The sequence below is a fragment of the Rhinatrema bivittatum genome, chromosome 5, assembly GCF_901001135.1.
Source record: "Rhinatrema bivittatum chromosome 5, aRhiBiv1.1, whole genome shotgun sequence".
Taxonomy (NCBI): Eukaryota; Metazoa; Chordata; class Amphibia; order Gymnophiona; family Rhinatrematidae; genus Rhinatrema; species Rhinatrema bivittatum.
The window spans coordinates 133,865,774-133,879,593 of NC_042619.1; the positions used below are offsets into that span (position 1 = coordinate 133,865,774).

Here is a 13,820-nt window from a genome sequence, read left to right on the forward strand (position 1 = left end):
GTTCAGAAGCTTGGATATTGTTTCTGACAAAGAATCACTCCTCCCCCTTTCCTATCCTCTCTGTCCTTCCTTAACAAGTTGTAGCCCGGTATTGCCGTATCCCAATCATGAGATTCCGTGAACCACGTCTCCGTGACAGCAACAATGTCCAAGTCCGCCTCCACCATTAGGGCTTGCAGATCTGGGATTTTATTGCCCAAACTACGGGCATTTGTGCTTATTAGCTTTCCAGCTTTTCTCGTTCAGTTCACTGCTTTTCCTGGACTCCTTTTATGACTTTAGTTGAGTTTTGTTATTCACTTCACCTTTTCCCATTGCAATTGTGCAAAGGAAAGGATTATTGCCTCTGATGATAGATTCATCCATCGCAATGAGCTTTTTCCTTTGGTTACTGATCTGGAATTTCTGTATGCATTGGGTTTCTTCTCAGTTAACACTTCAATCTTTTTCTCAAGAACTTCTTCAGTATTTAATACAGAGAAGGCTTTTTGTACTTGATACAGGGTGTGTCTCCGCATCACAGGTCTAATTCTACCAGAGCCCATTGTAACCCTGTTTTTTGAGTTCCTTAATGCCCTGTGTGAGTGGGGCGGTAGACTTGTGGGCTGCACAGCTGTAAAGAACGGGTGTCTGTGGGTCACAAGTTTTATCCTACCTGAGCCCACTGTGTATCTCTTTTTTCTTGACTCTTGGTTTTTTTGTGGTAATGGGGAATTAATTCCTGAATATTAAAAAGTGGGCGAGATTTTCTTTATTGAAGCTAATTCAGCTTTAACATCAGCCAGCTCCTTTTTCAAGGAAGAGAGTTCTGCACAAATGCAGCAAGCCCTAAGTTTCCAGATGATTTCCCTCAGAATAAAGGCTCCACAATAGCTACACATTGGATAGCCCTCATTTTGGTAATTTACTGATGGTTAACATCTAAGGAAATACCAATTTACTAATTTGTCTTGTTGCCAATTATGAATTTCGGCAGACTAGATCCTGACAGTGAGCTCCCCAACCCTGGAGGCTCACATCTGTCATGAGCACTAACCATTCGGTGATCTTAGGTAAAATCCCTTTCTTAGATGATCCGCTTTTAACTACCCACTGTAGTTGAGTGCAGACCTCCACTGGCAAGTGGAGCCGAACTGAATCATCTTGAGCTGTGGGCCCCCACGAGACAGCAAAATGCACCGAAGACAACAAATATGTGCGCCCTTGCCCACGGCACCACCTCCAGGGTCACTGCTATCAATCCAAGCACATTGTTTTCATCAACAGAAGCACCTGTGCCATCAGTTTGTGAATATGGCCCTCTGGCTGAATTTTATGTCAAACTGAACACCAAGATACTCCAGTGACTATGATGGCTGAAGCTTGCTCTTGGCCAGGTTCACGACCCAACCTAGCTCCTGCAACAAGGAGATCAAGAGGCTCTCTTTCAGACTCCTGACCTGAATCAGCCAGTCTTCCAAGTATGGGTGTACCAGGATCCAATCTTTTCTCAACTCCATTGCCACCACCACCATAACCATGGAAAATGTTCTGGGCATGGTGGCAATACCAAAAGGTAGCGCTTGAAACGGATAGTGTTGTCCCAAAATTGTGAAATGCAGAAATCGTTGATTCTCTAGCCAGATGGGAATACACAGGTACGCTTCAGACAGATCTAGAGACGTCAGAAACTCCCCCGACTGTACTGCCATTATTACTGAGTGCAAGGTATCCATCCAAAAATGAGTCACACACAAAAGACGGTTGACTCCTCTGCGAACAGGATGGGACAAAAAGAGCCCTCCTCCTTGGGCATCATGAAATAAATAGAATATCGGCCCTATATTTTCTTGAGATGTGGGCACTGGAATCACATTTCCAACAATCTTCACTGCCTGTCTCTTCTGCGGAGAGTTGCAAGGAGACTGCATGAACAACCCCAAGGCACACTGCGAAACTCCAGCGCATAGCCATCCCTTATAACCTCCAGCACCCACTGGTCTGTTGTGATCTCGACTGACCTCTGATAAAAAGAGAGAGGCAACCTATCTCCTGATCCCAGAGGTGGGTTGGCACACCTTCATTGGGAGGCTCAGGGTATCCACTTACTGAGCTTGCACCCTTTCTGGGCTGCCTGGGACAAAAGAACTGAGATCTATCCAAAAGTTGAGTCCTTTGAAAAGTCTTTCCTCTGTAGGGTCGAAACAGTCTGAACCCCCTAGCATGACTTCTTGTGCTGAAGGCTCGCAGCGCCCGTTTCTTATCCTCTGGTAATCGAGGAACCGGAGACTCACCCCACTTATTGGTCATTTTCTCTAGCTCATTTCCAAATAACAGCGAGCCTTTAAAGGGCAACTTTGTAAGGTTAGACTTCGAGGTTGTATTGGCCAACCAATTTCTCAGCCATAGCTGACACCTAGCCGCTATTACCGAAGCCACTCCTCTAGCCGAAGTACTGACCAAAAGGCAGCTGCTGGTTCCATCACTGCCCTGGAAGTCACACCAGATTCATCAATTTCCTGAGAGCAATAAACAAGAACAAGCCACCTGGAAACAACAGGAAGCTATCTGCAAATTCATTGTCATTGCTTCAAAGGCCTGCTTAAGGATAGCCTCAATTCTTCTATTTTGTGCATCCTTCAAGGCCGCTCCCTCTTCTACGGGATCAGTCGCCCACTTGGTAACAGCACATGTAAGCGGATCCACCTTCGGAAAATCTATTGCTCTCTCACAACTGGATCCAGGGGGTACAATCCTTCCAAGACTCATCCCCCTTTAAAATTAGCTTCTGGGGTGCGTCATTCAAGATCAATTAATTCTTTATGGCCTCCATAACAGGGAAGAAGCATGAGGCTTTATGCAAGGAAATCAAAATGGAATCTTTCCTTAGCTCAGACATGGATTCAACCCTAGGAACTCCCAGCATCTTCAATGTTTGGGAAATCAGAGCCGTAACATCTCTTCGAAAGAACTTTAACAGTTCCCTAGGGCTCCAATCCTGGAGGAATTTCCCCATAGGCCAGGGAGTAAGGATCAGTCTCATCTTCCGTGCCATCTGGGTCCCTATTGGGAAGACCGGCTATAGGCATACCCCGACGCTTACCTGCAGCACTCAGTGTGCGGGATTTCATTGCTTGTGACTTCAACCTGTCAAGATTGGTCAGGGCCGGGGACTGCAATCCTTGAAAAAATTCTACCCAAGAAAAGGCAGAAGGATACATGCCAAAACCAGGGGGCAACTGTCCTGTGTCCACTGAACTATCTTTCCCTCACTAATAAACCAGTTAGGGGAGCTCCAAAATCAGGCAACCCTTCTGGCAGCTCTTTTTCCATTCCTACACCAGGCTGGGAAGAACCAGGCTTAGTAAAATCAAGTGGTGGTAATTCTCCTTAAGCCTCCAAATAGCGCTGATACAAATTTGAGGGAATGCCAGGTTGGGATCGAATATGACAATTAACACATAGGTCAAGGTACTTAGGCTTATTTGATATGGACACCATCAGTTTGTCAATACGCCCTAACAGGCACCTGACAATAGTGCACCCAAAAAAATTAGGCGCTCACATATAAGTGCCCAAACCGAGCTCCCTCAGGACGCTCAAATAATGTGTGCAAAATGGTGCGTATATTTAAAAAAAGGCACATGTGCGCACACACAAATGGACGCTTTGGTAGGCAACCAACCAAGCACACAGTGGTCGCACAAGGATGACTGGATGGAACTGAAGAGGGCAGTCTGCGGTGCACAAAAAATGCGTGAAAACGCCACCGCGCCCTGCCAAGCAGTGAACCAGACGAGCCTTGGAGCAGGGCCTAGCTGCAAGGGCTGCTCAACCCTTGAGGCTATCCCCGTTTCCTGAACTCCACCGGAGGCGGTAAACGACCATCACATTGCACACAGAGTACAGAGACCAGGAGGGGGCAGGAAGGAATCCCTACTCATTTCCCCCTTTTTTTTTTTTTTTAATTTTTTTTACCCTTTACCTGAGCTCAGCCCGTCCCAGCTGAGTACAAGGTTGGTCTCCTGTTGCGGGATAAGGCATAAATCTTCACCACTGCGCTCTGCTTCCTGCACTCGCTTTCCTTTCAGCTGTTATTTTTGGTTTTTTTTTTTACAGCTAAGTCCACGCCAGTTTGAAAAACCAGCTACAGGACCAAAGCACTCATCTGAAGGATCACGGAAATCACCTCAGGAATTCTCAACTGAAGGAAGGATCATAAGGTATTACCACAGGACAGCGGAATGAATTAATTTCCTTCTTTTCTCCTAAAACTTAAAGCAATCCCTAGTGGAGAGATGCATGTCCACCATTTGCTGGAGATGGAGAATACTGGTGGGCTGTCACTGCAGGGGTATATATATACTGCGATGTCAGCTTTGCTCCCTCTCCATCTGCTGGTAGAAGTGCATAGCCCCCTGGTTTTAGGTTTACTTGTTTGTATACTAATGGTCGAATTTTAAAACATGCATGTGTGTAAAATCTGGCAGATACATGCATGGCTGGGCCGTGCTCGTGTCAAGCACATTTCAGAAATGGCCCGGCCACATGCATATCTGCCAGTATGTGCAGAAGTGCTGGGCAGATTGAAAAGGGGTGAGCTGAGGGCTGGGCGGGACAGCGGCCATTAAGCACTGTCCCAGGGAAGCGCTCGCCAGCAGTTGGTCGACACGCAGAACTTACTTCATCTGTTCAGATGAAGTAAGTTCTGAAATTAAAAAAAAAAAAATTATATATATGAGGTAGGGAAAGGGGTTTTAGGGGTTGGGGAGGAGAGGGGAAAAGGGGGGCAAAGTAGGAAGGGGTATAGGGAACTGGCTGATTGCGTAGCTGGACGTAGTTTTTAAAATTCCCCCTCCCCCCCATGCACGTGAATTCCGACCCACGCGCTTGTTATAAAATAGCTGCATCCATGTGTGTGCGCCAGGAACTGTGCGCACATGGACTCCCGCGCGGTTCTTTTAAAAATCAACCCCCAAGAAAATTACCTTTACTTGAAGCTCGAAAACTCTCCACACATTACTCTTCTTCAAAAACCAAATCATGTTATATTTAAGTGCGAGGAATTTAACAATGTACTCTGTAAGAGCAGCATTATTTGGCATTTACTTACTGGACATTTGTTTGTATAGGCACTTGTGTGTTTAAAACTGCCTACTAAATGGAGAGAAGGCAGATCTTCTAAAACTATTCACTACTTTCATGTGTATAGATACAGAGTTTGGGGGGGAAAAAAACATACCTTTACATTTCTATCTATCATAGTTTCATCCCATCTAGTGGCAATAGCGATTGCTTTCTCTTGTCTTGACTTGTCCAAAAAATACATCATTTTAGCACCTAAAACAAGGAAGCAAAACCACAGCTGTTAATGAATCCTCTGTTATTAGATTTGATTTAAACATGAAGTGCTCTTGATGTTTGCTGGAGTCCCAAAAGAAACCTTACCAGAGGCACACAGCAAAAACAGATGTTTATAAAGCTAAAGTCTAAATGAATTTTAGCTATAAAGGTTTAAGCTAAATTGGCATGTTTCATGGTCTTACATCTGAATTATCTATTACAGATTTGTCTTTTATATTTTCTGTATTCTTCCTAGCCTACTCAGGTTTGTGGAAGTACTATGCTATGATTCTGATTAAATCTGTTAATGGTAAGCATGCCACTCATCCCTTCCCTGCTTATTGCTGGAAGAGGGAAAGCATGCATTACTGCTTTCGGGTCCCTTGTGGTTTGAGTCTTTAGATTGAACTGCATTGTAGCTGTAGACCTCATGCTGTTCTTGATGGACCTGCTGGCACATTGCATTTCATACTGCAGGACTCAATGTGGTTCACATAAGCCATTATAGGCACTTTCCTCCTGTTGGCAGTAAGTAGGTAAGAGAGAAGCGTGATGGATGGGGCTGGACCATGGATTAAATAGACGAGAAAGGAAGGAGGAAGGGGGAAAGGAAAGGATGCATTTGAGATGTAGTAAAGGGGAAGGAAAATGGAGATCACACTGGGGTTGTGGGGACACAGAGAATAGAGAAACTGGGGATCAAATTGGTAGGGGTGGGAGAGAGGGGATCAGAGACTGAGTTAGTAGGAGGAAGAGAAGTGTTTGTGGATCAAAATGAGCAATGAGAGAGGAGGAAGAAGAGGAATGAGGAAAGATGAAACAGATGGTAAGATTCAGAAATATGGAAAGAAGGTAAGGTGGAGCGCTGGGTAATGAGGAAGAAGGGGGGAGGTTACCACTGGAGATAGCAAATGTTGCTTACCTGTAACAGGTGTTCTCACAGGACAGCAGGATGTTAGTCCTCACATATGGGTGACATCATCAGGATGGAGCCCAATCATGGAAAACTTCTGTCAAAGTTTCCAGAACTTTGACTGGCCCCTACTGGGCATGCCCAGCATGGCACTAACCCTGAAGCCAGCAGGGGTGCCCCTTCAATCTTCTTTTTTCCGCGCAGCAGTAGCCTCGCGGTCTAGGAGCACTGAAGAGATTCCTGACAGGAATTTTCCTCACGGACTTATTTAAAATTATTTTGCCCCACAGGGGTCCCTCCTCTAAATAAAGATGAGAGTTCATTCATATTTTTTGTATCATTTGAAGCAGGGGTCCCCAAGCTACTGTCTATAATGGATTTTTTTTGGCTTGCTAAACATTCCCTGCCTGCAGGCAGATCAGCCTGAAGCAAGGTTCACATTTTTTTGGCCCACTCGCGGCAGGTTGGCAGCACAGCTAATACTGCAGTGCCAGTAGCATTCTTAATTCTTGCCAGAAAAAGATTAAGCTTCCTTGAATTGTTTTTAATTTATTTTCCCCCAGGCAGATGAGAGAAGCAGAAACAGCAATAATCTCAGTTTCAGGCAGCTGTATTGCAGTTAAGTACCTACCACCAACCTGGTAGACAGGGGCCAAAAGGAGAGGTAGTAGGAGCAGGAGCATGCCCATTCAGCTCCTGCTACTGTGGCTGACTACAGGAAACCCTGAGAGCATAGGGAGTAGGTTTCAGCAGCTATTGCAAACTCAGAAGTGAGACTGGGTTGCAGTGCTCCTGAAAGCTGCTGTTACAGAGAAAGCCAGCAGGCACGGGTGGGGAGCATTTTGGCCAGTTCCTGCTGCTGCTGGCAAATAAAGGGGGGAAGTTTCAATCCAGTAACAAACCTGGAAATACAAAGGTGCTTTGAGAGGGGAGTGGAGTAGCACAAAACCCAGCCTAGGCAAAAACAAGAGCACTGATATGGGGAAGGATTTAAATGGGACATGTGTGTGTTATAAAGAGAACCCGAGGAATGGCAAAAAATGCAGTACTGATGGGAGTTTTCAACTCTCGCCAGCAAAAAAAAGATGACATGGGAGATGGGGTGAGTGAGAAAGAAGGAAGGCTGATGCTTCACTTCGATGCCATGCAAACTCCATGAACAGTTATTAAACCGACTTGGAAAAGTCATCGCTTTTCCCTGGGACTAAGCAACAAGAAAAAGATCTACTTTTCAGGATCTACAGGCATCTGAACTGGCCAGTGACGGCGAAAGGATGCTGTGTTTGATGTACACCCAAGATTTCCGTACAGTGATCCAAGCCATTATATCCCCACCAAACTAGACTACTGTAAAGCCCTTTTCCTAGGGCTCCCCCCTACTCTACGATAAAACCGCTACAGATGCTGCAAAATGCAACGGCCCGTATCCTCTCAAATACCCGTAAATGTGAACATATCACACCCATCCTTAAAGAGCTACACTGGCTCTCGATCCTTTCCCATATCCACTACAAAACTCTGAGCATTGTTCACAAATCCCTCCATGTGCACAACTCCAACTGGCTCGACCATCCTTTTATCCCCCACCGGTCGACCAGACCCACCAGAATCACCAATAAAGGCACCTTAATTGTACCCTCTCTTAAAACAGCCCGCCTCTCATCCACACGCGACTGTGCCTTTTCAATTGCTGGTCCGACCCTCTGGAATTCCCTTTCCCCGACCCTTCGCCTCGAACCATGCACATTCAAATTTAAGAAAAAGTTAAAAACCTGGTTATTCAAACGTGCCTACCCGGAATAACCTTTACACACTCACAGCTCCCTCATGTACCTCTATATCAACATAATTCTCTCCTTAAGTTAAGGTTTCCGCTAAGTTCACTTCTTCTTCTTGTTGTTATGAATTCTTGACTTCCATGCTGCTCTTAAGTTTTCCCCCTCCCAGTTTTTTCTCCCCTGTTAACATGTATTTTCATCCTTTTGTTCAAATGTGAACCGGTATGATGTCTCTACTAATACCGGTATATAAAAACCTTTAAATAAATAAATCTTCGTCTGACCTAACACAGGGGAGGGGAAGGAAAGCAAAGTTACTTACTTGTAACCAGGGTTCCCTACAGAACAGGATGAATCAGTCATAACCAGTGTATGACATCATCTAACAGAGTCAATCCAGACCCAGCTCTCAGAAGTCTTTGGGCATACACGGGAATTCTCACGTGCAGTTACTGCCTGATGAGCCCATCGGTCTTTTCTAGGGTTTTAAGCTTAAAATAGTAACACGGTAAATGACAGCAGAAAAAGACAAATGGCCTATCCCGTCTGCCCAGCAAGATTTTTCAGGGTTGTAACTACTGCTTTTTGCAGGTTACCTCCATGCCTTAAATTTAGGTTTGTAACTGCTTCTCCATGCATGCTGCCCAGTACTTCATTAAAGCTTCATTAGCAGAGCCGGTGCTAGCTTTTTTGCTGCCCCCCCCCCCCCCCCCCGATTCATTCAAAGCCCAGCTCCATCCTGCAAACTATATTTTTAAAAACTGACATGGACCATATTTTTAAAAACTGACAAGGACCCCCCCCCCCCCCCCAATGGATAGTACCCTAGGCAAAACTTACAGCCTTACACACACAGACTCCCACACCCTTTACAGACACAATAAAATTATGCATTTATAACATTTTACATAAAAAAAACATTCAAAAGTACAGTCTTCTGAGACAGAAATATCACTTACAACATGCATATTATATTTACATGCACTCCCTGTGGTGCCAATCAGGAAACTCTGCAAAAAAAGACACTTGGAGCTCCTATGGAATTAGACTTTTTGCAATGCTTGCTGGATGAGGACTTGGCCCTCAGAAAGCCATGTATAAACAATTGCCTTTACAATATAGTAAACCTCCCATACCAAAACAACTCTAACAGCCTTATCTATGAAAAGGCAACACTGCACATATCACACCAGGCCCTTGAACATCAATAAAAGCTCTTATTAGGAAACCAGGCTGCTATAGATCCCTAAAAAGAAATTACATGCTAGCAAAATACCTCACCTCAGTCACATATGCAGAACATAGAGAGACCCTAACCAAAGGAGAAATGACTTACCTGATAATTTCATTTTCCTTATGTAGACAGATGCACTCAGGACCAGTGGGTTTATGCTCTCCTGACAGCATATGGAGATGGAGCAAGCTGACGTCACAGTATACATAACCCTGCAGTGATTCCAGCCTGCCAGTATTCTCTTCAAAAGCAACTGTGGACAGACTAGCAAACAACTTGATTAAAAACATGATTATAAACAGGTAACCAGAACAGTACTCAACTAACCATAAACACTGAACTCAGATAAGATTCTAGGTATTCCAAGCTAGGGACTGGATGAAAACTTACCAGTAATCCCTTGAGCCCCAGGAGGACTATTGACACACTCATGCGGCAGCTGAGGGCGGGAAGCTGAGTCCATCTGTCTACAGTAAGGAAAATGAATTATCAAGTAATTTCTCCATTTCCTAGAGTGTAGACAGATGGACTCAGGACCAGTGGGATGTACCAAAGCTACTCCCCAACAGGGTGGGAGGCTGCCCGCGGTCCAGTCAACACCTCATGTGCAAAGGCTGCATCCTCCCGGGCCTGCACATCCAGACGATAAAACCTGGAAAAAGTGTGTAAGGAGCACCATGTCGCACCTTGACAGATATCAAAGTGAGACAACATGACACTACCTGAGTACTAGTGGAAAGAGCCCTAACCTGAGTAGGCAATGGCTTACCAGCATCCACATACGCGGCTGTGACCACCTCCTTAAACCAACGAGCTATGGTAGCCCGTGAACCTGGAGCGCCCTGCTTACTCCCGCTGCCATGGAGAACGAACAGGTGATCCATCTTTTGAAAAAATCAGAGACCTCCAGATACCACACAGCAAGACGCTTAACATCCAAGGAGCACAAAAGGCGAAACTTCTCTGCATCCCTGACCTTATCCAGGGATGGAAAGGAAATGGACTGATTCAAATCAAAGTCTGAGAGTAGCTTGGGTAAGAAGGATAGAACAGTATGCAGCTGTAACACCCCTGGAGTCACCTGAAGGAATGGCTCCCAGCAAGACAATGCCTGCAGCTCAGAAATCCAACACGCAGAACATATAACCACCAGGAACACAGTCTTCAAAGTCAACAACCATAAGGAAAGGCTACACAAGGGTCGGAATGTAGGGCCTGCTAAAAGTCCAGCACCATTTTAAGACTTCACAATGGAACTGGTAACCTCAAGGGAGGCCTAAGGTCCTTCACACTCCTTTCAAAAACGGGCCACATCAGGAAGAGACAACAAGGCAGCACCATTCACCAGGCATCTGAAATAGGCAAGAGCCGCAGCCTGCACCTTCAAGTAATTAAGGGCCAAGCCTTTATTCAATCCATCCTGCAAAAAATCCAGAATGAGAGGGATCTTAACTGAACAAGAAAGAACACCCCACTCCTCAAAAACTCTCCAAACCCACACATAAGCCAAGGAAGTGGATAACTTGTGAGCGCGGAGTAAAGTGGCAATCATGGTAGAGGAATAACCACGCTTTAACAGGTGAGCCCTCTTAAGGGCCAAACCGTAAGACAGAAGAGTCAGATCCTCATGAAGAACCAGTCCCTGCTGAAGCAGATCCATGTGTGGTGGAAGACGAAGGGGGGCCTTCACCAGGAGTCATCACAAATCCACATACCACGGATGCCTGGGCCAGTCCGGCCCCACCAGGAGTACTAGGCCCCTGTGGTCTTCGATCTTGCGAATTATCCTGCCCAGCAAGGGCCACGGAGGAACGGCATTACACAATCTGTCTTCCGACCAGACCTGTACAAGAGCATCTATTCCTAGGGACCACGGAGCTCTCCTGCGACTGTAGAATCAAGGAGCCTTCGCATTTCGAGAAGTCGCCAGCAGGTTTAGGAACGGAAGGCCCCAACAATCCGCAATCAGCTGAAATGCCTCGGCTGACAACACCCACTTTCCTGGGTCCAGATTCTGCCTGCTGAGAAAGTCCGCTCTTATGTTGTCTTTTTCTGCAATGTGAGAGGTAAAGATTATCTGCAGATGACTGTCCACCCATTCCATCAGCTATTTCCTGCGACACTTGCTGGCTCTTGGTTCCTTCCAGGAGATTGATATAGGCCACAGTTGTTGCATTGTCAGACATCACGCGAACCGCTTGATTCCGCAGCCTGTGGCTGAACTGCAAGCATGCCAGCCATAACGCCCGGGCCTCCAGGGGATTGATGTTTCAGCAGGACTTGTTGGCATTCCAGCGACCCTGGGCTGTTAACTCCAGACTGTGAGCACCCCAACCGTGGAGACTCGCATCTGTTTTAAGTACAAACCAGGCTGGAGAGGGCAAGGGAACTCACTTTCTCAGATGATCCTCCTGCAACCACCACTGGAGGCGGAAGCAGATTTCCATCGGCAAGTGGAACCGAACCGCATAATCCTGAGAATGCGGGTTCCAACGAGATAGCAAAGAGCGCTGAAAAGGACGCATATCTGCCCTTCCCCACGCACCATTTCCAGGGTAGCTGCCATCAAGCCAAGTACCTGTAGGTAGGATGACACCGTCAGGAGTATGGGGTTCATCAACTGACACACTTGAGACATCAATCTCTGGATCCAAACTTCCGGTAGGAAAACTCATGTCCCGTATCGAATCGAACCCCAAGATACTCCAACGACTGGGATTGGTTAATGATTGCTCTTGTTCAGGTTCACCACCCAACAGAGCTCCTGCAATAAGGAGATCACCTTGAGTGTCACCAGGAGGCTCTCTTCCTGGGACTTGGCTTGAATCAGCCAGTCGTCCAAATACGGGCGCACCAGGATTCCTTCTTTTCGCAAGGCTGCTGCTACCACCACCATAATCTTGGAAAAAGTTCTAGGAGCGGAGGCGAGAACAAAAGGCAGTGCCCGAAACTGATAATGGCAGCCCAATACTGCAAAGCATAGAAAGTGGTGTTCCAATCAGATGGGAATTTGAAGGTAAGCCTCTGACTGACCCAAGGAGGTCAGAAATTTCTCTGACTGTACCGCTCTTATTACAGAGCATAAGATTTCCATTCAAAAATGAGTCATCTTCAAGTGACGGTTGACCCTCTTGAGATCCAAGATGGGATGAAAGGAGCCTTCCTTCTTGGGCACAATAAAATAAATGGAATATCACCCCATACTTTGAGACTTGGGCATCAGAACCACTGCCCTCACTCTGAGGACCCTTTGAAGCATGAACTCCACTGCTGGCTTCTTCTGTGGGGAATGGCAAGGGACACCATAAACACATTCCAAGGAATACTGCAAAATTTCAGTACATACCCTTCGCATATCACCTCCAGGACCCACTGGTCCGTCGTGATCTTGAACCACTTCCGATAAAAGAGAGAGATTTCCCCTATTTCTTGTTCAGGAAGGTGGATTGGAAAACCTTTATTGGGAAGCTCGGGAAGGTCCACCACCCGAGCCCACACCTCGCTTGGGCTACCAGGGACGAAAGAACTGAGACCTACCAAAAGGCCGAGTTCGCTGAAAGGTCGCCCCCTCTGTAGGGATGAAAATGCCTGGAACTCCGGAAATGACCCCTCATACCAAAGGGGCACTGTAACTATTTCTTATCCTTGGCAACCGAGGCACCGGAGACTCGCCCCACTTGCAGGCCAGTTTCTCCAACTCGCTCCCAAACAAGAACAAGCCTTTAAAGGGCATCTCTGTAAGACTGGCTTTGAAAGCTGTGTCAGCTGACAAATTTCACAATCAGAGTTGATGCCTGGCCACTAATCACTGAAGCCACACCTCTGGCCGAGTTCCGGACCAAATCACAGCCTGCGTCTGCTAAAAAGGCGGCAGGAGGCTCCATAAAACTACTCTGGAATTCCATCCAGACTCATCAACCTCCTGAGAGAGAAGCAGACAAGATCTCGCCACTAGTGCACAACAGGAAGCAATTTGTAAATTCATCACCATTGCCTCAAAGGCTTGCTTAAGAATAGCCTTAATCCTTCTATCATGTACATCCTTTCAAGGCCGCTCCTTCCTCTATGGGGATAGTCATCTGCTTAGACAGCACATACCCAATTTGGGAAAATGTAAATGCTTTCTAACAGACAGATCCAGGGGGTCCAGGCCTTCTAATGTCTGACCCCCTTTAAAATTTGCCTCTGGGGCATCCCATTCCAGATCAATCAATTCCTAGATGGCATCCATCACCAGGAGAAAAAAAGAGGCTTTATGTAAGGAAGCAAAAATAGGATTCTTCCTCGGCTCTGGCATAGCATCTGAACTAGGAGCACCCAGCTGTTTCAAGGTCTGGGAAATCAGGGCCGGCAGTTCATCTCTATGAAAGAACCACAACATGGTTCAATACGGTTCCAGCCCTCGAGGAATTTTCCCATCTTCCAGGGAATCTGGATCAACCTCATCATCAGTGCCATCCGGATTCCTGTCAGGAACACCCGCAGGGAGCAAGGGCGAGCCCCGGTGCTTAAGCATAGGACTGGAAGAGGGAGGAGCCACTGACTGAGTGTCCGACTGTACAGATATAGGGGA

General features: G+C 46.4%; 1 protein-coding gene across 1 annotated transcript in view; it reads right to left on the reverse strand.

Moving 5' to 3' along the window:
* The window catches only part of NAA16 (N(alpha)-acetyltransferase 16, NatA auxiliary subunit), a 468,335-nt gene that overhangs the window by 26,133 nt on the left and 428,382 nt on the right, over positions 1-13,820 (reverse strand). Inside the window, 1 exon segment of the mRNA XM_029602955.1 lies at positions 5,222-5,319. Within this exon segment, the coding sequence (XP_029458815.1) occupies positions 5,222-5,319 (98 nt within the window).